Source organism: Spodoptera frugiperda, chromosome 15 (assembly GCF_023101765.2).
Source record: "Spodoptera frugiperda isolate SF20-4 chromosome 15, AGI-APGP_CSIRO_Sfru_2.0, whole genome shotgun sequence".
Classification (NCBI taxonomy): domain Eukaryota; kingdom Metazoa; phylum Arthropoda; class Insecta; order Lepidoptera; family Noctuidae; genus Spodoptera; species Spodoptera frugiperda.
The window spans coordinates 11,364,173-11,390,050 of record NC_064226.1 but is presented as its reverse complement, the minus strand read 5'-3'; the positions used below and the strand labels follow the sequence as shown (position 1 = coordinate 11,390,050).

The following is a 25,878-nucleotide window of genomic DNA, read 5'->3' as shown; positions in this document are numbered from 1 at the left end:
GGGGCGCATCTTGGTATGTAATATTAAAAAGATTTTGTGTATGTGAAATATACTAGTGTATTGGCTACGATAGGAAATGCGTAGCAAGCGCTACGCGGTTGTAGCACTCGCTACGACGAACCTAATAAACGGCATATGCTAAGATATGACGTTTGTATGCAGACATGGAGTTCCTGGAGGTCCTGACGGAGGGGCTGGAGAAGGTGCTGATGGTGCGCGGCGGCGGCCGCGAGGTGATCACGATCTACTCGTGAACGCGCGGGAGTGCTTCTCTCCTAACTGTTAGTGCTATGGTTTGGAACGTTCCGATCGGTCGGGCTCGAGTCTCGTCGATCGAAAGACTTAACCCGCGCATCTCTAAGACTGCCGACACGACCGTCGCGTTCCGGTTCGTTCATAAATATTGTATGTATTTTCTTACGATGATTGTATTCGGCGTTCGTTTTACTTGTAAATGTTAGCTTAATTCTACGATACGTTTTGTTGAATTTGCTGTTTAGAGTGATGTTGTTTTGAAATTTATTCACTGTTGTATAGATATTTATGGATATGACGTATGTATCTAACGAGAAGCCTTATCTGTCGGACGTTAGCTCTAAGTTCGTTGTTTTGTTATTATATAGACTAGCTAAGAGTTACTTTAAGCACCCGAGTGGTCTCTTGTTTACCAACATGCCATATAGTTTTACTTTACTGTGCAGACGTCAACAGTTGTAGGTTAATTTGTATCATTTTTGTACGTTATTTTATTTTCTATGGTTGTTATCACGACATAGATATACTTTGTAAGAGTATACATTTCTTGAAATCATGAAGATTTTTAACTATATGAAATTGTATTTTGTAAATATTATTCTGTTTTAAGATTTACATCTGCTCAACTTAAAACTAACCGTGGGACTGACGCAGGAAGGTACCATTTCCAACTGTCGCTATCCACACATACATAGATTTCTATAAATTTTCATTTGAACATCATTTCTAGTCACTTTTTGATATTAGTTTTATCTAATACATACACAATTCGTTATACCAAAAATAAAGAAGTCATTAAGTGAACTCAACCGGAGAACCCCTCGAGTATAAATGAATAGATAGATCAGCAACAGGACGCGCTGAGGGACACCTAGGTAACTATTAACTATTCGTATTTTAGTATTAGCGTGAAGATTTAATAGTTAAACGCGATCTCTCGCAAGTAACTTAGAAAATAACTTGAAAACTTATTGCGCACATTCGCGTAGGTAGATGATTTCTTACTGTGATCGTTTATATAAAGTTTTATTGTTTTAGTTTTATTTAAGTGGTAGCGGTAATATACAGACTATCCTGTAGTAGTCATCGTTCAGCAGAATGTACATTCCTTTTACATATATTTGTATGTAGTTGCCTTCAATCGCTCGTGCTATTGTTTTCGTCGATTAGGCTGCCTTAAACGACATGCGTCATTAAACCAAATAAAACTAAAACTTTGAAAGTTAAAAGTAAACGCTTAAAGTAGTCGACGACGCCGATGGGGTCATTGACATTACAAAAGTACAGAGCTATATTTTCGCAAACCACTCTTGTCGTCGAACGAAAAGATGAGCTATAAAGAGATGCAAAGCTTTCAAAGAAAAAGTAAAACATTCGTTTTGTTTCGAAATAAAATATTTGAAAGTAATATGGCTTATTTAGGTGTAACCGTAAAGTTAATAGATCTTGTTATTTATTCGTTTTGAATGAAAACATCTGAAACAGACTACAGCTTGGTACTCAGATGCGCGCGTACGTATGATGAAAACTTGTCAATTTTGATTTACCGTTACACCACTCTAGTTAAGGAACTATTTCTTATTCGTATAAAGAGTGTTAGATAACTGCCAAATAGGAATCGGTGTTGTAAAATATCCTAGTCCATAAGTGAGCTACCATCTTCTCAATGATAACTGTGTTTATGAACTTTCATAAATATTTACGAAACATTTACAGTTATAAACATTTAATGAAGTAACTAACAAAACTTTGTAGACGATAGTTAGTTTACTCTACTCTCTTTGTTTCACAAAACTATTTATGTATTAAGTTTCCCACTCGATTGTTAGCATTCCTTCGATGTTCATAAAGAACTTAACTGTAAATGTTGTTTTAAAAAAAATATCAATTACCTTACTAATGTCCTAAGATTTTACGATAGCGTCAACTCGAATTTTGTACGAGAGTTGATATTTTTAAGATTTCCTCAAATAAAAAATAGTTTAACATTTTCGTAACTCGTACTCACAAATACAATTAACGTCATTTAATGTTCGCGCTCCTCGCGTTACGAACAAAGTAGGAATTAATTCGAAGGCATTTAAGAATTCCTTTTTGTCATGGTTGTAGATGCCATAATAATAAATTAAGTACGTAGATGTTAGTTATTCTATGAATCGACTGTCGACTACCCGTTTATCGAGATACCAGTGAGCAGTAACTGAACACTCGGTCGCCTAGCAACCAGACGAGCTCGCGGCCGCCACTTTATTTACCACATGGAAGCATAGCGATATTTTAACAAAAAATATATAACTCACTTAATAAGATTAAGTATAAATCATTCTAAATTATATAATTATCTGTAACCCCATGTTCGACATCTTTCGTGATAGTACATCTCTCGTTATGATTTTGTGAACGTGGTTATCACTTAGTGATTGTACCTACACAGGCGTAATGAAATAGTGATCACATATCTTCCTTTCACATAGAAGAAATATATTATCTACATTATAAAACTATTCATGCCTATTAATAGGTAATGGACGATAATTTATTTAAAAGGAAATTTATTGAATTATATATTATCTAAATTATAAAGTAGGCATTTATTACGTCTAAGTCAGTCTTCAAATTGGATATTAACAAAAGTATTTGTGTTCTTTAAGAACATTTTATTTAGTTAATTGACGGTTATATTAGACAGCTAATTCATACCAAATGACAATAGGTACAGACGTACCTATGTGTAAAAGAAAGGCGACGTGGAGCGCGTTGACCGACGGACGAGCTGACACCTGGGATACACCTTGGTCTTGGTATTCGAGCACCACAGGAACGAGTCCACACCGGTGACAAGGTGCTTCGCTCCTACATACTTAATCTTACTTGATAACAACATTGTAGATAGTTCAAATTATTAAGTAGAACTCTAGTTAATGTTTGATGCCCACGATAACGTCATACATGTGCCAAACATCATTATTTCAGAGAGTAAATGACACGGTGGCGAATCTATAGCGTAAGTCATCAATTACTTACATTTTAGAATTCCTACAAAATATTCTCTTGATGAACTATCAGTAACGTGTGTCATAATTATATTAAAATAGCTTTCGAAGATACATTACTTATGTGTTAGAAATGTCACGTTTACTATCATAGTTGTATTTCAACAACATGCACACCTACATAGTAACCTACTCGGGATAGATTAAAAATCGTGTTCGTAATTTCAGTCGTTACATTTTAGCTTAATAATAATAATAAAAATCATTAAAAATTATTAGCCGTACAGCCACCGACGTATTCACTTGCAGGAGTGTTAATGACAGCACCACTGAATACGCCTGTGGCTGTACTTTACGAGTATCAAATAATTATGATGTAAAACTATTAAATTACCTATTTTAGATTTTAGGCTGTGAGTCAGCGTAAACACATTCTTTACAATTTAATATTCAAGCTAGAGTTGCTGTGATACACCATTATGGCTATAAAATTATAGTGTAGTCATTTCTGGCTATGAATAACAATGGGAGATAACGTGGATAACGTTCAACGCCATATTCTATCTGTGATTTCACTGATGTGTAGATGCACCTTTATCCGCGTAACCTAACACAGCCCTGAGATATCATTCCCCATCTATGCCTTGAGTACGACTCGTAGATATTCTGTCTCATAAGTATCTGTACTATCTTATTGCGAATTACAAACTACATAATGAAGTGTAACTAACAAGGCTGTCTCTACTTTGAAGATATTTTGAAAATTGTATTTTATAAAGCCTATGTCTAACAGCCAGAAATGTAACTAGATTGTCTATTATTGGATCTACTTGAAAACTATTCTTGGTCTTGTGAAACTATAAAGCGAACAAAGATAGCCTACATCACGCTAAATCTCAAGATATTGAGCAATAACGAAAGTATTTAGATAGTGATCGCCGGGCGGTATGCTATTTAACTTATAAATATTATGTATTTTGATCTGGAACGAGTTTTTCATAGAAAAATATTTCGAAGTGTAAAAGTTGTTTAAGAAATTATTAAAATATTCAAATAATAATTCTAGAAAGTTAGTCAGTGAGTAATTATAAGAAAAAGATGTTACGAGTATAATAAAATAAACTAATAAAATGTCGCTTCATTTATTTTCCCTTTCCTCACACAAGCTGATACGTTATACCTAGGTACCTATGTCTTATTTTTTTACATATTTTCTTGCACTGCTTCCAGCTGCTATAAGTGCCAGGTTCGATGCCTGATTCAAGTAACTGGGCAACTGGCTACAGTGCAACATGTTGCGGATTCGATTCCCACACGAAATGACTAAATTGTGTGATACACAATATTATTGAAATTGTTCCGACCCTATATGCAATGTGTATGTCAATGGAACAACTGTAAATAAAAAAGTTTTTAAACATTTTTGAGGGGGGATCATCCAATTACCTCGCCCACCTTGGGTCACAAAGCCACCCATTTCTACTCCTATTCTTCGAGCCGCAGCCCCGGCAACCGTCAGAACTTCCGCAACACCAGCTATCCTCCACCAGTTATGTTTAATATTATACATATTAATAGGCCCACTCCAGCCTATTAATATTATAAATGCGAAAGTTTGTATGTTTGTTACTCCCTCTCATCAAAACGGCTGAAGGGATCGGGATGAAAAATGAAACAGGGGTAGGTAACTAGATTATTATCTACAATAATACGTATGCCCCTTTTATACCGTGGTAAAAAAGTGGCCTACGCGGACGAGGCCGCTGGCCGTAGATAGTAAATAATATAAGTGAAAATTAAACTACTAGCTGGATGTACTCTCAGAATAAAAAGAAATGGTTTTGTGTAAAAATCTTTATTATTCCTCACAATTTACAATGATGACATATTACCTCAAAAATTACAGCAACTTACTAATCTATTGTTAATATACAATAAATAAAACAATACTACTAAAATATTTTTTATTCTGTTTATAAATATCACCACCTAATTTTTATTTAAGGTACAAGATTACATTAATTTGGCATACCCCATATTAATATTGCAGCCTTAAGACTAGAAAAATAATTAATGTATTTGAACTATGTTTCTTAGTAACTATGTACATTCGTAAATTTTTGTTTTATAAACATAAAATTTATTCTAAAAATTGAAATATATCTGCTCCCAATACCAAAAATTATTTTAGTGTTGTCTGCCTACATACATTGTTCTGCATTGTTAATACTTTCAAGAAGGTATTCCGTCAAGCCATTCTTATTGTAAGTAGTGTAGAACTGACTTAGTAAAGAATACTTCAAGCTCACAACTTTCATTCCTAAAATTTTGAGATGCCTCTTTTTCATTACTTGAGGACCAATCAGATGTTCATTGTTGGAGCAATAATGGTCAGGCAAATGTATTAATATAGCAATATTAGCATTCCGAACTGTTTTCGATTTCCAGTTAAAAGTTTTACTACCCAGCCCAGCGGAGTGCAACATGACATCCAGTAAATATGTTTCATCGGACGGTAAGTATGGTATAGACACAGCTACTGATAATTTATCTTGACCTCCTGCTACATTCACAAGAACATCCATAATTTTTTCCAAAATATTTTTAACCCTAAAGTCTTGAGTGATTGGCTTGGACCATTGGTCCTTTGGTAAAAGAGGACCTAAATACTTCTCACATTCTAAAGTCATTGCAGTGTCTATCAAATAAAACCTCTTCCACATATCAGCATTTTTTACTTTAGCCAGATACTCTGGACTTAACATTCTTCGGACTAAAGCAGAGGGGTACTTACCTAAGTAAATTGATGATAATATTATCGAACTAAGATCACAGCTGGTCATTTTATCGAAGTTTTCATTCATGATTTCATCTACAAGCTTCCAAAATTCTGTATTATTTACAGGATCATATTGTAAATATCCAAAAGGATATATGAAAGATTTGAGGAAACTAGGTGGCACAACATGCCAATTACTCAAAAAATAATCACAGCAAGAATTCAAAATCTGTTTGTTATAAATTTGGAACTGCATACAAAAGTTCAAAAGTCCTACAATGAGGACATGGCTCTCTACCTTATCGCCTCTAAACCTCATGTACTTCTCGACAGCCTTCTCAATTTTGTCATCAGTATATTTCAGTCTAGTCAACTTAGAAATAATATCCAACAAGGAATCTTCATCCAAAGCATGTATATTGGCACAGAGCCAGCTGCCAACAACACCAAATGATTGCACCGATAAATATTTTTCCATTACAAAAGAGGTCAATATGTCTTGCATGACAGGCACTTTAATTTTAAACCACAAATCACATAATTTTTGCTCCAGTAATGTCAATATTATTCTTTTGCTGACTTTTAAACCATGTAGGATGCCAAACACCTGTACTATATTATTCTCATCTATTTCTTTTTCTTTTGCAACAAATCCAACCCACAGTTTGTCAATGGTTTCAGAGTACTTTATATCATTTTTATTTTTTATTAAAAAGTTTATAAATTCACATAACTGATCAATACTTAACTTGTTGTCAATAACACGAAGAAGTAGCTCATCATGGAATTTGTACTTGAAAGGCTCCATGAATGATGAAACAGTGTTCAGTATCTCCAGTATTGTGCATGTGTCTTCAGTTTTCATAACAACCTTCAGAAGTTTATCTAAAATGGCACCTTTTGCTAAATTAATTTGCATTATTTTAGGATCTAGGCTAAGTGAGTTTGGATTTTTCTCAATGTCGTATATTCTTTCAATGGCTCCTAATGCAATGTTTGGTGTAATTTTGGTACACTTTGAGAGTAAAGAAAACACATCGCGAAGATCCAGACATTGTTTGAATTCTTCTTGAATCAGCTGATAGCTCAGAGTGTCTTGTGCACTAGCTGCTTGTTCTTCGTTTGGCTTATCGTCGATATCAGCGAGATTTCGCAATTTCTTGATAGCCACTGGAAGTTCTTGTACGTTAAATCCATTTTCAATTAAAATAGTGCTACTGCTAAATTGTGGATTATTGCCAGATTTGTCTTCACTGAACGTTCGAGCCACAAAAGTTTGTAACTGACCAGACACTGAAATATTTCCGGTACCAGGAGACAGGATATTATTTTTAGCTTTTAAATACGTTCTTCTCAAAACCAATGACATTTTATAACATAAACAAATACGTCGTAAAATAATGAAAACAAACAAAGTAAAATCTTCAACTTTTACGATCACATTTTTGACAACTTTGACATTGAATTCAAATGAATGTTACCGTGTTACCCTATTAACAGTTACTAAATAATAACCAAACCCTGAAATATAAAGCTATATTAAGTCAGATATACCCAATAAATTAAATTTTAAATAAAATGACCACATATTTGTAATAAATTGTAATTTAAAAACTTACTAATTACTACGTGAATTTTCTTTAACTAATGGCAACATTTTTACCTAATCTTCATTCAATGTTTTACTTCATTCATGAATTTCATTTACGGAATATTTGGTTCACTAGTTCTGTAGTTCATTCTAATATCTTTGGACGCTTGTACCCTATTGTGTTTTTCCTCTTCTTTTTTCGTATATTCTTTGATTTTAATAAGATATGACGCTAATTATGTAACTTAAAAAGTGTCACGAATATTGTACTCTAAAATTTGATAGCCTTTAAACCAAAATTGGGTTAAGCTTCCGGCGAACTATTCTGAGCTGATATTTTTATTTGCACAAGTCAGCTGATTTTCTTTTTTGTAAGTTGTAACTTTATAAGTTTGTTTATAGTAGACTTTGTGCGGGTAATTTGGTGGTAATAATTAGCCAAACAGATAAATGTGGTAGTTGTAGTTTCTGTGTTTAAAGTTTCTAAGTACTTACTGGAATCATTTGTGTTGTGTAGTTCTGTAAGTGGAAATTCCTTAATTATTTTATTATGACTAACAAATAACAAGTATTTTAATCTCAGCCACTTAAATAAAGGCACAGTAATATCTTGATAAACGATGAAATATTTACTTTATTTCTTGTAGAATCCGTCTTCTAAAATTGGGTCCTGGAATAAGTAGTTCTATTTTAATTGAAGCTGAACGAAGATCGACATTCCTGCCTACAGGGCTATAGTTCTCCAATATGCCTGATCAAACGAACGTAAGTATATGCTACCTAATTGCAGTAATAATGTCTAATTGTATACAATTACATATCCAACCACTTTATTAACATTAATTAATTGTGCCTACCAAGCTTGTTGCGCGCTTAATTTATACGTCGAGATGACTAGGCCATGGGTCGTCTCATACAGTCGTAATTAGCGAGATGTTTCACTGTTTCAATCTAAATATTCTATTTTAAAAGTTCTACACTTCAGTTTTTTGAAGCCTTTATAGGTGCGTACGTATTGATACATATACCTACCTAATAGGTAGAGATCAACAGTTACCTAGATTACCTACCTAGGTAACTGTCGATCTCTTCCAAATCCCATAATTGGAAATCTAAAGCAGTATCATCAGTCTTAGTCAATGCTAATTTTGATACAGGATGCACCAACATTATCCAAATAGATACCTAACTGGTTACTCCTACATCCTACATCTTACTATTGTTTAAATCCGGTCCCTTACGTTTATAAATGAACTCATAGTACCTAGCTAATAAGACTTCGAGTTTAGCATAACGGCTAACATCATTACTGCCTACCTATTTAAGTACTTACAGTTTACTTGCTATTAAATTTCACACAGTACCAGTACTTACCTAGTCGTTATGCGAAACCTACAGTGCTTTTATTGATGGGTGTCTTCCATAGATAATAATTATAATAACGATACGAATGTGTTGTCTTCTCTAGTTCAAACGAACTTTTCCTGCACGCTTAGTTCTATTAAGTACGATTTTTACCCATCTTCTCACAGCTGACTTCAAAATATTTCAACTTTCATCCAAACACGCAATGGCTTGGATTGAATTTTAAATAATCTCGCGATAACTATCTCGCCAATTTTAGGGACTTGCGAGATTGGTAATTTTCACGGTTCAAAAGGACAGCAAGGCACTTGTAACACCTCTGGTGTTTCACGTATCCATGGGCGGCAGCTATTGCTTACCATCAGGTGATCCGTCTGCACCCGCAAGTGTTCAGGCTTATACCGTAAAAAAAAAACGAGATCTCGCGAAATCGAGATTGCGTTCTCTGCATCCAAATATTCAAAAGTAACAGACACAAGACTTAGTTACAAAATTTTAAGTAAATTGACAAATGATTTATAATCAATATTACGTCCATCTGGTGTTAATTATTTGTAACATTAAACTGATATTTATAAAAGTACCTATTAGCATCTAATGAGAGTGGCGCGTGCATCTATTACAGTTTGTTAGTGTGAGTTTGCTTCTCATGAACATAAATAAACATTATTATGATCTCCTGTCGCGCATAACACTAACAAACTACCAATCAACCCAGTTGACCAATGGACGCATATTATTCCACTCGTCTACCTCTACTGACTGACTGGTACTGACTGTCATGTAGGTACTGAGTGTAATTAACACATATTTAAGAGGCCTGCACAGGCAACTTGTTATATTTCCATGTGTGGACAAATCTCCGTACAGTCACTTTGAAGGCGCGATAACTATTGTGTACCTTTTCCGTGATTATCTTAAAAGATAAGAAATATCTACCTAATGCAATGTTATGTTTGCCCACCTCTATAAAATACTTTTCAGACACTTGTTTTTATTGGCCGGTGTCGTGTTTCTTATTGTTCACTCAAGTACATTAATATTGAATTACAAAAGTATTTATTTGATACGAGTGCGGTGTAGGCAAATAAAAGGTTGCTTTGTATGAGACCGTGATCTAATTAATTCAGGTCGTATTACGAAAAAATTGTGGGTGCTCTTTATTATTATTTATACTGTCTCATCAATTAGATGGTAAGTAGAAGCAGTGTTGAATTTATTACACGTTTCAATTCAATAAAAATTTAATTCTGCTATCAAAGAAATTACTTTAGATTACGCAATGAAATCATTTTATCTTCCAAAATTACATTGAAGGACAAACACATGCTTACGTACGTAATATAATTCAACGTTGGCACCTAATCTTATCTTATACGAAATTTAAATCTTATGTCGATTTACGTTAGTGTCAATGTTGTTTACATACTAATTTCCGTATCGTATGATTAATTTTCAGATGGATTTTCAATTAAAATGGGGTGTGGCCGGCGTGGGTATGATAGCTCACGACTTCCTTACTGCGCTGGGCACGCTACCTGCTGACCAGCACAAGGTCGTCGCCGTGGCCGGCAAAGATCTAGAACGTGTCCACAGATTGGCTACGCTCCACAAAATCAACACTGCCTACGAAGGCTACGAGTCACTGGCGCGTGATGACTCTATAGGTAACAAAACGTCCTATTGTTTACACAAGGATCAGTACACAAACAAAAGATAACGAGCTAAATCATTAAACCTGAATGACTTTGACACTTCTCCTAACATAGCACTTCTACTCGGAGGACTTGCCTTTCCACTAACCTGCCTGATTTGCTTGACGCCTCAACTCTTATCGCGTTAACAAGTATATGGTTAGGTACCTACATTGTGCACACAAATATGATACTAGTCGAAATACGCGACCAAACGATGGTATTATGTTACATACTTTGCAGGTGTTATACAAGATCATTTGACGCAAATAGTTTCGTAATTATTTTTTATGGAGTTGCGAAATAGACTACACGATGACTAGTATACCCAGATACCTAAATTCGTTGCATGTTAGGGGTGATTCATGAATTCCTATATCCGTTCCATACCTATATTTTACGTCCCGTGCATCCCGACTAAACAAAAATCTGTTATTTATTATTTAAAAGCTGATATATGTTCACAATGGTCCATAATTATATGTATGGAATATGTAAATCATTTCTGATATGCATCTGATGAAACATAACTCGCCGCAAGCCATTTAAGATGTACCTTCTAGAAGCATAGTGCCTGTCCTTATTTTCGTTCGGCACAGTGCAGATTACCTCCAAACTTGTAACATGCATGATTACTGTAGTCTCGAGGTATTTAATACTTTAATCCGAGGTTGTACTTCAAGGCAAGGTAGATACGATTGTCACTACCACGACATGACAAGACAACACGACACGCGACTCGCGCCTGCCAAGAGCCTTCAGATTTATCTGAAATATTTTTCTTGTTTCCAGACATTGTATTCGTGAGTGTGCTCAATTTGCAGCATTACGAAATAACTAAATTAATGTTAGAGAACGGTAAACACGTGCTATGCGAAAAGCCTATGGGCATGACTTACAAACAAACTAAATCGCTGGTGGACCTGGCTCGCGAGAGGAAACTGTTCCTCCTTGAAGGGATGTGGTCGAGGTTCTTCCCTGCTTACGACGCTTTGGATCAGCACATATCTTCAGGCGGGCTTGGGGACATCTATCACATCAGCATACAGTTTGGGGTTGAGATTAACGACATTGAAAGAAACTTGTAAGATATCTATAATCGTTCATTGCTTTTGTCATAATCATGCTTTTCTTGTACAGACGCGTCAGCGCTATTTTGATTTTATTTACGTCTGTGTTATTCTCGTGGAAGATTTATATGCTGTGATTGCTCCATTGATATCGTTCGTCAATTTCAGAATGAAGGACTTGGGAGGTGGTGCTGTGTTAGACTTGGGCATATACATGTTGCAACTGGTGCAGTTTATATACAAGGACCCGCCTACAGACATCGTGTGCACGGGCCACCTGAGCAAGGCCGGGGTGGACGAGTCCATCTCGTGCGCGCTCAAGTACAAGGACGGCAGGACCGCCACACTGTCCGCGCACACACGAGCCAATATGACCAACAAGGCGGAGATCGTGGGCACAAAGGGGGCAATTACGGTAAGTGCATAATCTATATATTAATACGTGATGCAAAAACTTTGGACCGCTTTTTACGAAAATTGCGCGGACGTAGGAGCATAAAATTTGGTACACTTATAGTTTATGTGTAGGAGAAGTGCAGGACGCTAATATTTTTCAAAAATAATGCTTATAAAGTACATTAAATTAATAAATAAAACATTACACACACATGCATAGTATCTGATCGTATTTGACAAAACGTCAAAATCGATAGACATTGCGATGATATTGACGTCTCATATGAATAGAGTTTTAAAAAAAAGATTTTGTTTGAGTTTGAGTTAAATAAAAATTATCCTTGAACGTATGTTAAGTGGTATTGTAAATTAAATCGTATATGGTTGAATTTCAACCACTAGGCGACCACTAGTTATTTTAATTACACCGTTTACTCACTATGGTATTTTTAAATTCATATAATACCAGTACCACAGTTCCAACCTCCGTGAAATTACTGAAAACTGGGAATCGAAATGAAAGTCGCACTTGACAAAGAGACAGCAGCTATAAAATGATTTTCATCAGTCATGTTCGTGCTCATCTGTTAACCACTGCAAATAACAAAAAGTGTGAAATCATACATATAAATTCTCAGACTCTGAATAAAGGATACTTATTTATAGGTCTGCGATTTTCACACGTACACAATAATATCTAAATATCATCTTATGATATTTCTTGAACTATTTGAAATCACAATCGTCAACAATTCTAACATTCCGCATTCAGATTAGTTACGACGTCAATGCAAATGATGCTAATTGTTTGTAAATATAATCTCTTGCAGCTAGACTATTTCTGGTGTCCCACGGTGCTACAAATATCGGCGGCTAACAATACCGAGTGGAGTTTACCCAAAGGAAAATACAAGTTCCATTTCCATAACAGCGCAGGCCTCAGTTACGAGATACAAGAATGTTGGGACTGTCTCAGTAAAGGTAAGGAAACCATAATATAATTATAACAAAAATATTATTACAACCGGTACACCCACTGCCAAGCTAAAATAAACACTACCTCTTTTACATACAGCTTTATTTTCAAAACATCTCGGTTTACAATGACATCTTTTAATTTATTTTTAAAATAACAATTCCATGTTTACCTTGCTCGTATATAAAAGACACGATCTTTCCGACGACTTTTGTTTGTAAGTAGTCATTAACTCTATGTACTTACGTGTGCAAATAAGTACGCAACTCATTGTTATATTATACTCCGTCACGTCACGTTAAAAATGCTAATTACATTTGTTTTCTTTAAAATGGAGTTTACGATAGTGCGGGATACATTTTTAATGGAACCGTTACTTCCTATTCTTTCATGTTATGTAAATGTATGTTGTTTCATTACAGGCCAGCTAGAGAGTCCAAAGATGACATTGGATGAAACTGTTTTGCTCTCGAAATTAACGGACACCATGCGAGCTCAAGTCGGCGTCCTGGAGACCGAACTAAATTAAAGGGAACAATTTGCCTGATATACTGGCAGCTCCAAACTTTTATAATGTTATACTTAATACTACTTAAAGTTCTGCTTTAATTATTTTATAAATAAATGTACCAATAAGTGCCAGTCGAGGAACAAATGCTACGCGTTGTGATATTTTACATTAATTCGGCCCATTGTATACAATAAAAGTTACTTAAAGTACAGTATTTACCTCAACTAACTGTGATTATTAGTGTGTTGTGAGATGGTTGTTAAATGTTAATATAAAAATATATACCGCACGAAATCTGCAACTTACTTTTATTTACTAATAATCGCTCTTAACCTTTCTAAAATACGATAGACTGTAGGAATATTCCTCTCAAATTGATGGATACATGATACACTTACAATGGGTATATTTCCATCTAGCCAAATACCAAATACAGCACCTTCAAAATGCAACACCAATATTCAAAAAAAAATCTACATGACTGCACTTTGAAGTCATAATTTTTGGCATATTTATTTTTATTAATACATAATATAATTTAAATCAGATACAGTGACTTATTGGATTGGACTAGGGGAAACATCCCAATACGTATATTTTAAAATACAGTCTATCCTGACGCGGACGTTATATCCATTATGTTACGTCGTCGTGTTTCGAAAGTATGAGTTTATTTGTCGTAGCTCTCAAGTACTGTGCGAATGATGTTGGCTCCCTCGCGGATCTGTTGTTCGGTGATGCATAGTGGGGGCGCTAGGCGGATGGTCTGCCCATGTGTGGTCTTCGTCAGTAGACCGGCGTCCCGCAGCCGCAGGCATAAGTCGTATGCTGGGATGCCTGTGAAGGAAGAATAAAAAATCCTAAGTATATCGAGCATACGTGGTGAATAGGTAACAAAAAAATTACCATATTCCAAAACCTTAGTAAAGAAAAAAAAATTCGTCACGCTTTTTATCCCCACAGGGGTAGGCAGAGTTGCACATTACAAAACTAAATGCCACTGTACAATTAATACCAACCATTTGTGTTATAAGCCCCATGTTATACCGTATAATATACCAGACTCCGTGCAACTACTGAAAATTTTTCAAAAACTGTAAAATGTCCAGTTGATATTGTTCCCGACCCGGGATTCGAACCCGATACCCCTTGCCTGGCAGTCACGCCTGCGGCCACTCGACCAACGAAGCACTATTGAACTTGAGACTACATACTTTAGTTAGTCATTCACGTTTACGAGGAATCTAATGACGGCGTCATGTATAGAAAATATGGAAACCAAAACAGCGGGTATAAAATGCTTAAAATTATAAAATAACATACTGTCATGAATAACGATGGCACACATGAGGCCCCTGCCTCGCACCGTGGCGATCTTGTTCTTGGGGATTTTGTTCAACTCTTCAAGCAGGATCTTGCCGAGCTTCTCGGCATTCTCACATAGTTTCTCTTCCAACAGCACCTGGACACAATATTCATTTAGTAGAAAGGTCAGACGTAGTAATAGAAATATTTAGCTATAAACTTTACTACGGTATACAATACAGCTTACCTAATCTGAATTCAAAAGATTTTCGATTCTATTACAGTAAAAGAAAATTAAAAATCTATTGCAGGAGTTTGTCAGATTGGAGTAGGTATCAAAGTGAAAGTACATACAGAAAATCTGATAAATTAATATATTATAGGCACCTTGATGGCTTCAGTGGCGACTGCGCAAGCGAGAGGGTTGCCTCCGTATGTAGATCCGTGGGTACCGGGTGTGATCACCTGAAACGAATGCATAAAACAATATTAATCACAAGTTTGAAAATAATGTAAGAATACTTAGATGATACATCCTCACTGATATATATCTAGTACCTACTGACTAATTAAAAGTCTGTAAGTATTATTACATTTTGTAATTTGGTAAAATATAAAAAGGGCTTTCGAAATTCTCTCAGAGGGTTGTACGAGTTAGTTTTACGTTTAACGAAAACGAAACGAGATCGCGATCGGTGCTCTGATTGGCGGGTGCGATTGAATCAACTAATCAGAGCGCCGAATGCGCTCTCGTTTCGATCTCGTTTTAAAACGTCTTACGTTACGAAACTGCTACTAAGCCCTCAGAAACCGCGCTGCCTTGATAATGTCCAAACGGCGAAAATCTAGTACCTACCTACTTACTGTAATGGTCAATAACCTTTACCTATTAAACTTAGCTAATTAACCCACCTACTACTTATTCAAGTAACAATGTGCCACCCTTCACAATATCTATGAATACAACTTACATCCATAACGCTGTTGTTGGCCAGTACTGCGGAGACTGGCATCACTCCTCCACTGAGCGCCTTGCCCAGGATCAGGATGTCAGGCTTGACTCCCTCGTGGTGCACCGCCAACAGTTTTCCAGTACGACCTGCGACCAATCACCAACCAATAAGAATAGGTTTTTGAATAACTGGATAAAATTTATGCCCCTATCTATTAATTTAATAACCACCTACCAGTAAATTACTAATTCGAAAGCTTTTCGCAGAAGCTCGTTTACAAATAAAACCAGAATCCGTCATGATTTATGATCAAGGCAGTTGGATATAAACATGTATGTATAAAGTGGTATTAATGATTTGCTATTTACCTATTATTAGCATAGATTGACTGTTGCTAAGTAATTTGGCATACTGCATGCCGTGTAGGTCCCCATAGCATGACTTAATAATAAACGCGATGGACTACTAAAGCGGTAATCTACCTAAAAAATTAGTTATAAAATATCTTAACAGGATTTAAGCATGAATAAAGATGTATTCTAAAACGTGTCATTAGCATTTCATTAATTTTTGCCTACCCCATTGGAAGACAAGCGTGGCGATAGATGTGTTTATGAAGCAATCGAAAAAGTACAAGCACAATCTCGTAGTTCAGTCGTAAAGAGGTTAGTGTAATTCATACTAAAGTTTTACATAAGCCAAGAGTAAAATGAATAAACAAAGATAAAATTGTTGTGTGTGACTTAGTCACAGGATAAAAACAACAAAGGTTACCCACTGGTCTAAAAACGGAAAATCACAATGGAATAGTTTTATTTATATCCTCCGTATCTTAAGTCAACGACGCCGAACACTTTCATCTATCAATTGTTTACGTTCTGGTCTCGATAAACTATTGCCCTGACCTTCCACGCAGTAGGTACCTACTCACGCCACCCCCTAATAAAAAATAACTACCAACATTAAGTGATGAAATATCATATTTATTTAAAAAATCATAAGTAATCGATAACATACCTATGTATCTCTTTAATTAAAAGCAATGAGTAGGTAGGTAGATACATCGTTAATCGAAAATATTGACTGTTTTTAAGATCGGTGTATGAATGAGATGACATCTAGAAAAAGGAGATAAGAGCCTATAGGATATTGTCCACTGTCGTCATCGGGAATGGTCAAAACAATACGCATAAAACTGCGCAGTGCAGATAAATTACGTAGTAAACCACTATTATTGCAAAGATTACTGTCGAATAAGGTCAATGTATTTGTGAATAAACTATTGACGTACTAGCGACATAAATATAACTGTTATCCTACTGTTCTAAAAACGGAATCGGAATGGAAATATTTTATTTATATCCTGATATCTACATAGTAGAACGACGCAAACACATTCATCGATACACATAATCATATTGTTTACACTCGGGCCACGATAACTTGTTTGTGACCTTTCTAAATACTCACCCAAACCGGTCTGTACTTCGTCGGCGATCCAAAGGACGTTGTACTTGGTACACAGCTGTCTTACTTTCCTCAAGTAACCGTCGTCGGGGATCACGACACCCGCCTCGCCTTGGATGGGCTCTACCATGAATGCCGCTACGTTAGGGTCTTGAAGCGCCTTCTACGGATTTAAAACAAAATGTTTATTTTACTTTACTGTTCTGATTTTTTCTTTTTAATTCAATTTGGTCCATTAAACAGAAGTAGACTGTTTACCTCTAGTGCGTCAGTGTCGTTGTAAGGGATGAGGTGGAAGCCAGGCATGTAGGGCCCGAAGCCCTTGTAACAGCTGGGGTCTGATGACGCCGACACTGCAGACATAGTACGGCCCCAGAAGTTGCCTTCGGCGAAGATGATCTGAAAATACACAATGAAATTGATAAATACATTTTTATATTTTTCTTTGCACTCCGAAAAAAACACTTATTTTCTTTAAATAGTTTGTTTTCTAGAAAAAAATAAAGTAAAGACTTTGAGGGGCTTGTTTAATTCCTACTACATTTATTGGATTTTACGGATGTGTAAGATCGTCTAGAAAATAAATTTCCCGGACTATTCTAGTCGTATAAATTATAATATGATAACCTGTGATAAAAATAACGATTTGATGAACTATCAATACCTACTCATGGATAAGTTTAATAACCCATAGTTCAGAGCCAGCGCTTAAACACACAAACAGACAAAAGTCAGAGGTTACAAACAAACTGGTGCAATCCAGTTAAATGATGAATCAGCTCTTTATGAACATGTGCAAATCTTAAGCCAATTAAATCTGTAGTTTAGACATGTTACACCGTTGGTACCTACTCTCAAATTCGTTACCTTTGAGAGCATTCCTTTAATTTTAATCCAAACAAATCTCTAAATAGTATGATCGAGGTCCTACATCGATTGGAATGATAAGATCGAGGAACATGAGTAACAAATATCAACTGTGACAGTGGGTAACTAACTTTATTGATGAACTTGAACTAATATAGAAAAGCATTGACTATGTATAAATTAACTGCAACGAACATAAACATTATTCATCACGTCAGAGACGTCACTTATTCATAATCGCCATTAAGCAGTAAGCCATAAGACTTACCTTAGCTTGTCCCTCTGGAATTTTCTTAACATCATAACCCCATTTCCTGGCAATCTTGCAGGCGCTCTCTCCACCCTCGACGCCAGTGTTCATCGGCAGCAGGCGGTCAAAACCAAGGAGTTCCGTCATAAACTTCTCATAGATTCCCAGCTGATCCGAGTAGAAAGCTCTGGAAAATGATTTTATACTTATTACCTAATGAGAAAGAACATATTATGTTAAGTACTTTTGCCATAATCATTAAAGGTGTTCAGAATAAAAACAATTAGGTATTGTGTTATGAAGAAATTATTTCTATCTACTAATTTTACGATATAAATATAAATTCATATTTCTCGTACATAACATACTACTAGTATAAGGCATACAACTTCATTTTATGTGGGGTATAATTATATTAGATGGTATCATATTGATGCCTTGCAATTCAGCGAAGCACAGATATGTAGCTATATTTTTTGCGAAAATATTGTGCAGGAAATCGCCAATTTTATTACTAACAACGACTTATAATGTGTGTTGTAAAAACCAATTTTTGTTCTTTGCTATGCGATTGTAACCTTGGCAATGTAGAAAACGAAAACAATTGACGAACGAAATAGTTATTTTTAATTTAATGTATGTTGCATTACTAAGAACTACGTTGTAATCCAGAATAGATCAATTTAGCGCAGATTAATGAGAATATCAGACCCTGTGTATGTGCAATAAAGGTTGGATAGAGAGGTTTGATCTAGTTTCATCATCACCAATAATCACCATCAACAGTCCGTGACATCCGCTTCGCTACTAGAATATCTGCAATCTCTACAAAAGAGCTTTTTCCAAAATCTACACACTGAATCTGAAGGTGAGTCAGAGATAATAATTTAAAAAATTCATGATTATTTAGTAAAGTCTGGTCCTACCCACCTCAGTCAAATGCAACGTAATTCCAAATACAATACTCGCGGAAATAGTTGATGAAATATGTATTCTACTGTAGTACCGCCACACGGCTTTGACTTAATGTTTTTTTTTCTATGGAATAAGGGGCAAACGAGCTGTTGGGTCACCTGATGGTAAGCGATGGACACTGTCGGTCAGAGCTGTATTAAATTTACCTGGATACGAGGGTGAGCTTCTCAGCTTGTTTCTTCAGAGCAGCGATGATCCTTGGGTGACAGTGACCCTGGTTCACTGCGGAGTATGCGCTCAAAAAGTCGTAGTACTTCTTTCCTTCGACGTCCCAAACAAAAACTCCTGAAGGAAAAATACATTAAAAATGTAACACTGCATGACTGTTTATTGGGCGTCCAATATAGGCTATACTCGTAATAGTAGATAACGGTTAATTTTTACCCGACTGCGCCAGAAGGAGGGTTATGTTTTTCGAGTGTATGTATGTATGTATGTATGTATGTATGTATGTATGTATAATTGTTTGGCACGCTCTGCAGCCTAAACGGCTTGATGGATTTTGACTTGAGAGGTGTCGTTAGATTTGTATTTACTGTGAGAATGACACTGGATATATCAAAATTAAAAAAAAACAAAATGGCGGATTTTTGGCGCCAAATTCGAATATTTCTCACTCTCTAGCCTAAACGGCTTGACGGATTTTGACTTGAGAGGTGTCGTTAGATTCGTATTTACTGTGAGAGTGATACTGGATATATCAAAATAATAAAAAACAAAATGGCGGATTTTTGGCGCCAAATTCGAATATTGCTCACTCTCTAGCCTGAACGACTCGATGGATTTCCGCTTTATAGGGGTCGTTTGATTCGTATTTACTGTCAGAGTGACACTAGATATATCAAAATGAAAAAATATTAAAACTAAAAATAAATAAATAAAAAAAGTAATTTAAAAAACTAAAAAACCCGACTGCGTTTCTTTATAATATTAAAATTAAAAAACCCTAAAACAAGAAAGTAATCGTAAAATTTAAGCAGTCGGGACCCATTCTAGAAAGCAAGCCGTATGTGTCCTCACAAAGTCTTTATATTTAGAATGGGTCCCGACTGCTTAAATTTTACGATTACTTTCTTGTTTTAGGGTTTTTTAATTTTAATATTATAAAGAAACGCAGTCGGGTTTTTTAGTTTTTTATTTTCCAAAAATTACAATAATGTATTCGATTCAATTTTTGGGATTCTCAGTACAAATCACGAAATTATCCCGATAAAAAATTACTCATTACTCCAGCAGTAAAAGTTCAGTAGGTACTAAGATCAAACCTAGAGATGTGCATTAACGGGCGTTGCACCATTAGGAGCAGGTCTTATTAAAGGACTCGGTGGCCCTTATCGGTGCTGAAGGGTCACCTTCATCGGGATGGTTCAGTGAGGTAAAAATCCGAGACCCCAAGTCTTTCTCCCCAAAAGGCTACGCGCATTTTGAAGATTTCCCCCGTCATAAAAAAAGGTACTAAGAACCTTTAGAAAATTATAATATTTAGCTACTTAGTTGTATATACCTACTTATTGGTAGACGTGCACTAACATACAAAAACAAACAACTTACAACTGAGTTCATTGTAAAATATTTTATCAGTTAATTGTATGCACAATTATAAACTAAGGAATTACCATTAACCTAGTTAATTATAGTGATATAAAGATTAGACAAATAAGTAAATAAGTTTTATTTACACACTTATTTGTTCTGTAAATACTTGGCTATAAGTTATATGAGATTTACCACTGAGATATTTACGGATTTTTATTGTGTTATAAAAGTGAGATCTTGAGAAACACTGGTTTATTAACCTGACGTAGGTACATAGTACATAATATGTAAAGTGTACAATCTACACATTGCACTTGGGACTTTGGAACCAACAGATTAAAGAGGTAAAAGAATCCTCTTTTCCTCTCCAACACAAAATTGTGAAAATTGGGTGTACTTATTGTACATGTACAGTGGCATTACGTGCACATCTAACTTAACCCTTCGGGGATAAAAGGCGTGACGATACAAGAATCCTCTTTTATTTGTTTTATTACATAGAGAATGGTAACAATTTTCTCAGTCTGCCTCGTTGTGTAATTGGTCACAAGCTCGCCTACAAGTTGAGCTCCCATCATTGTTATGAATGTACCGTGTTACGGTACAATCACAACACAAGGTGCACAATGGAAACTCCGAAGCTGAATCTATTGAATGACTCTTGACGGTGATCTCAGGGATGGTTTTAATGAATGAGTAAAATACGACACACTCTAATGTTTGTCGTCATAATATGTTTAATGTTTTTTGTAGTATATGTCATAATGAAGAGGTTACCATTTCTATCGAAAACATTCAATGACAATGGTCATCACTCTGAACTTCTAATCTTTTACAAGCCGAACTTAACCTTATCATATCGTATTATACTCGTATGTTTCATCCTAATACAAATATTTCATTTCATCATTCTATCAATTTGATAGAATGTGAAAACAAAAATATGGGGTCAGAAATCTAATAATATAAAACATTGTTAAATATTAGCCTTAGGTACCTACATTGTTAAATATGTAGTAGAGCCTAAATAGTTGACTGCCTGCCGAGTAAGGGTTTGGGCCTGGCAAAGTACCAGCTTATAAGAGTCTAACACTCCCTCTTGCATCGCCCAAGGCGAGAGAAGTCATTGGATGATGTTCTTCCCTGTTTAAATACTAAGATAGGTACTTAAACGGTTAGTTATTACAAACATGTCAAATTAACTTTAATGGGTAATTCCTATTTATTTTCTAAAGGTAGGTAAATAACAAAAAAATATGAAACAAACAAGGCTAATTCCTTTTTATTTTGTATGGGTAATTAACAGGAAAATTCACCAGTTATGAAATAAACAATTGATAATACAGTACTGAGTAATAGCATTGTTTTGTTAGATACGTAAATATTAGGTAAATAGCTGCGTATTTGGCTTGTTCAGTGACATTAGGGCGGCAAGATGGCAAATTGCCATACACTCCAGTCTGTTAGATGCCAAAGTTCGAAAGGGGCAAACAGGAGAATGAAAATGTTAACAGCAAAATTATAATGGTTGAAAAAAGAAAATGCAGCACTGAGCACAGCTTTCGAAATAATAGGTTTGATTAATGTAAAAGGCTTGAAGTTATGTCATGTTATCATCGTCCTTTTAACCCTTGAAGAGATGGGCACACTAACTGTGCTTATAAAAATCAATGGGAGTTATCTGGACGCTGCTGCCGTTTTGGTAATTATTTAAAAAAAAAGTTAACAAGAATTGTAAATAAATACATATATCGTATATTAAAACAAGTTAATTTAAGTTTATAAAGTTAAAATTAGAAGCCCAAAAATTGGTTAAATTAAAATACACCAGTAAAAAATTTAACTGTTAAGGTGATAAGAACAGATACGAAGATTGGAATAACAACTTCAACTCGATACAAGTAGGTAGGCATGTATGTAGTGTAACTATCTATAAAATAATAATTTATGGGCAGACTAGACTGTATTTCATCATATTGCAGTCTTCGAAAATTGGCAAAACCCTTAAAAATTGTATTAAAGGCTCTTCATCAGAACTCATACATTTTATTTTATTCAGAACTCCCAGAACTATATTATACTGCAACTCTAATAGGACAGGCAAGATACCATTAGCAAAAAAAAAACAGATTAGTCAACGCAAAACTAGAGGAATTATCTACTTGAAGAATGTTAAGTCAACTTACCTTCGGCGCGGCTGACGGCGACCGGCACGGGGGCGTAGTTGCGGCACCCATGCTTGTCTTCCAGGGCGAAGATCTCCTGAGACGACAACTGCTCGCTCTTTCCAACCATGCTGCACAGAAAATACAAAAAAAAAAATAGAACACCAAGAAAAAAAATAGAACAAAAAGAAAAAAAAAATAGAAACTTCAACCAAATAATTAAAACCCTAAATGTTTAAAGTCAGATCTATTTCTATTTTCAAAAAATACGTACATTATTTCGTACGAAACTAGTGTTTGTAGCTGTCTAACACTGAACCTATTACTTCTATGAGCATCGGTGTTATAGTGACAAAAAATTATAAACATGTGTCTTTATATAGCGCCGCCCTGAGATGAGACAATAAAGAGTTTAGATTGCAGACTATACATAACATAGACGTAGCCACTTTAATTATTTCAATAAATAATTATTATTGCGGCCGGTGATAAACCCACAATTGACTTATTGTTTGATTGATTACAGAAAGTAGGAAAGATACCAAAAACAGTTAACGGTACCTTGTAAATGACAATTAACTATTTATGTCAACGAGTCGCTAAACTCATATTTCAGACAATGCCGATGCTGTTTTATTATAAACCTATATTTCATTCATGCAAATATCTGAATGGGCAATGAAATAAAATCATTATTCATAATTAAGTAAACAAACAAAGTACACATTGGCGATAAACTCTTAATGAAAGTTTTAATTGAAAGAAATGAGGCGGATGATATATCTACCTTGTGTCTGTTAAGTAACGCATTTTGTTTAATTTTCAAATAAAATTCGACGAGAAGAAAACCGTTAGGTAAATAACCCGGGAGAGGTGTGTCTGCGGCCAAAAATGTCCAATGACTGACAATAAATTACTGGCGTCGGAAAAATACAAGTAGCTACAGATTGTTTACTGTGTCAAAACATTACGTCATTCGCCCCCCGGGCTGATAATATCAATCGCGAAACTGGACGTCATTCGCCGCATTTAACCCACTAAACGAATTTGACATACGAGCTAAATAGAGGAAATTTTTGGACACCACCACCACCTTAAATCGATGAACACTCTGTATATTGTATAACTCACCTTTATTTCAGACTTGGTAATAAATGACAGGAGTTTCTTATCACGTATTACGTGACTGTCTTGTTCTAACGATTAGGTATGTCGATTCAATTTCGTTGATCAATACTGGACTTCTAGATACTTCTAAAGAGGTAAGGAGAGGTTATCAATGCACGGTGTGGTGATGTTATTTATAAATTTTACAACTAAACATCACACCTCTTCGGTTAGCCAATAATACCCCCGGTTTTCCCTGAACGTTTAGTCGGACTGCAGCACTGTTATAAAACGTAAAACTGAATAGTGCCCGCTGTAAAGTAGGTGTTACTTATATATACGTGCTTCTCTACCTACCCCTTCGGAAAATAAAAGACGTGATGTTATATTAAATTTGTTCATTGTATTTGCTATCATCATCGACAATGTTTTCATAATAAATTACGTTTGATGTGCCTCTGTACAATTGAATCGAAACGAATTCAGTCGCAGTTATAAAAATAAAGCAACGTGTAGTTCGGTAAATAATTATCCCCCACAGATATCTACGAGTATCGATTATTCGGAGCTGCGGCTAAAACGTAAGTACCTAACGTAACGGGTTACCGAAGCTCCGTGGCCTTTAGTATTTTTTATAGGGACATGCCCGTCCACAACCTCCCAAACCGCTACAACTCCTGTAAACCAGAATCTACAGGATAAGTAGATACAACCATGAAAACAACGGAGTCTGACACTCCCTCTCGCCTCAACTAAGATGGGATAAGACATTAAATGATTTCCCCCTTAAAAAAGGCATCCTATTATAACATACTATAATTAAAGATAATTAATATTGGTTTATTTCAGAGACAAGTTCCTGGCATTCGTGAAAATCAATAGTTCGCGAAACTGTGTGTTGGTACGAGCCCCCCAGTATCTTAACATCATTATCACGTCCAAAAGTTAAACATAACATGCCTCTTGTGACAAATAGATAGCAAACATTAAATAAAGACATAAATATCTATTTTAGTAATGTTTAAAAAAATAATGATTTGTATGTTTGCTTACATTGAAAAAATATATTTCATCACTAAAAATAAACTTTCAATGGAAATCTTAGTTTTCAGGGAGTTATTTATTACCCAATACCTAAAATAATGCTATTTTCATTCCGACTTTCCTATAAATTCAAAACTTAGTCGATAGACATCTAACAAGCCAAACCGCAGGCGAAAAGTTAGTTTGTAATGTCCATCCAATTACTTGGCAATGAGTTGACCATCGTGATCTAGTCTTTATAGCTCTTCAGAACAAAAACTACATTACATTGTTAAAACATAAAATTATAAACAATTTGATCATGACCTTCCTTAAATAGTTTCACGATTCATGCAGTTTCAATATTATAGGAACTAACTACAAAGCTACATAGTGATAGGTACCTACGTTGGTCCTCTAATTTTTATTTATTAGTATACAATAACGTCATCCGGTATTTTCCTTTATTTGTGGGCGTGTCCGTCACAACACAATTAGGCTATTCAAATGTAAACTTCACGATATTAAGATGACGGCTAGGTAGGACAGCACAAACAAACAAACGTCTGTACAATTTTTACTGCGACATCTTTTGCATAT

General features: G+C 35.3%; 4 protein-coding genes and 1 long non-coding RNA gene across 25 annotated transcripts in view; 3 read left to right on the top strand and 2 right to left on the bottom strand.

Moving 5' to 3' along the window:
• LOC118274591 (solute carrier family 12 member 6) overlaps positions 1–4,379 on the top strand; it is a 511,128-nt gene extending 506,749 nt beyond the window's left edge. For all 17 annotated transcript variants that reach the window (XM_050698911.1, XM_050698912.1, XM_050698908.1 and 14 more), the window contains one exon: positions 163–4,379. In XM_050698911.1, the coding sequence (XP_050554868.1) occupies positions 163–254 (92 nt within the window). In that variant the 3' untranslated portion in view covers positions 255–4,379. The remainder of the gene's footprint in view (positions 1–162) is intronic.
• A 708-nt stretch (positions 4,380–5,087) lies between these two features.
• On the bottom strand, positions 5,088–7,501 carry LOC118275048 (FAST kinase domain-containing protein 3, mitochondrial-like). Its single transcript, XM_035592895.2, has one exon. It carries the CDS (start codon positions 7,394–7,396, stop codon positions 5,450–5,452), a length of 1,947 nt encoding a protein of 648 aa, XP_035448788.2. The 5' UTR covers positions 7,397–7,501; the 3' UTR covers positions 5,088–5,449.
• A 249-nt stretch (positions 7,502–7,750) lies between these two features.
• On the top strand, positions 7,751–13,931 carry LOC118272203 (trans-1,2-dihydrobenzene-1,2-diol dehydrogenase). 4 transcript variants are annotated; one of them, XM_035588567.2, is made up of 7 exons: positions 7,751–7,989; positions 8,266–8,383; positions 10,443–10,650; positions 11,470–11,761; positions 11,916–12,162; positions 12,974–13,124; positions 13,542–13,931. In XM_035588567.2, exons 2-7 carry the CDS (start codon positions 8,366–8,368, stop codon positions 13,646–13,648), a joined length of 1,023 nt encoding a protein of 340 aa, XP_035444460.1. In that variant the 5' UTR covers positions 7,751–7,989; positions 8,266–8,365; the 3' UTR covers positions 13,649–13,931. The 4 variants fall into 4 exon arrangements, with proteins under 4 accessions (XP_035444460.1, XP_035444466.1, XP_035444479.1 ...); XM_035588573.2 differs by lacking the exon at positions 7,751–7,989 and adding an exon at positions 7,996–8,139; XM_035588586.2 differs by lacking the exons at positions 7,751–7,989; positions 8,266–8,383 and adding an exon at positions 9,705–9,766.
• On the bottom strand, positions 13,205–24,100 carry LOC118272194 (ornithine aminotransferase, mitochondrial). Of its 2 annotated transcripts, none has more exons than XM_035588555.2 (10): positions 23,936–24,100; positions 23,170–23,279; positions 19,594–19,732; positions 18,491–18,659; positions 17,614–17,754; positions 17,359–17,518; positions 15,907–16,034; positions 15,323–15,400; positions 14,954–15,092; positions 13,205–14,467 (listed from the first exon to the last, which is right to left on the bottom strand). In XM_035588555.2, exons 1-10 carry the CDS (start codon positions 23,956–23,958, stop codon positions 14,301–14,303), a joined length of 1,254 nt encoding a protein of 417 aa, XP_035444448.2. In that variant the 5' UTR covers positions 23,959–24,100; the 3' UTR covers positions 13,205–14,300. The 2 variants fall into 2 exon arrangements, with proteins under 2 accessions (XP_035444448.2, XP_050554892.1); XM_050698935.1 differs by lacking the exon at positions 23,936–24,100 and adding an exon at positions 23,423–23,589.
• A 185-nt stretch (positions 24,101–24,285) lies between these two features.
• Positions 24,286–25,359, top strand: LOC126911505 (uncharacterized). Its single transcript, XR_007706020.1, has 2 exons — positions 24,286–24,836; positions 25,105–25,359. It is a non-coding gene; the product is annotated as an uncharacterized LOC126911505 (long non-coding RNA).
• The last annotated feature ends 519 nt before the right edge of the window (positions 25,360–25,878 follow it).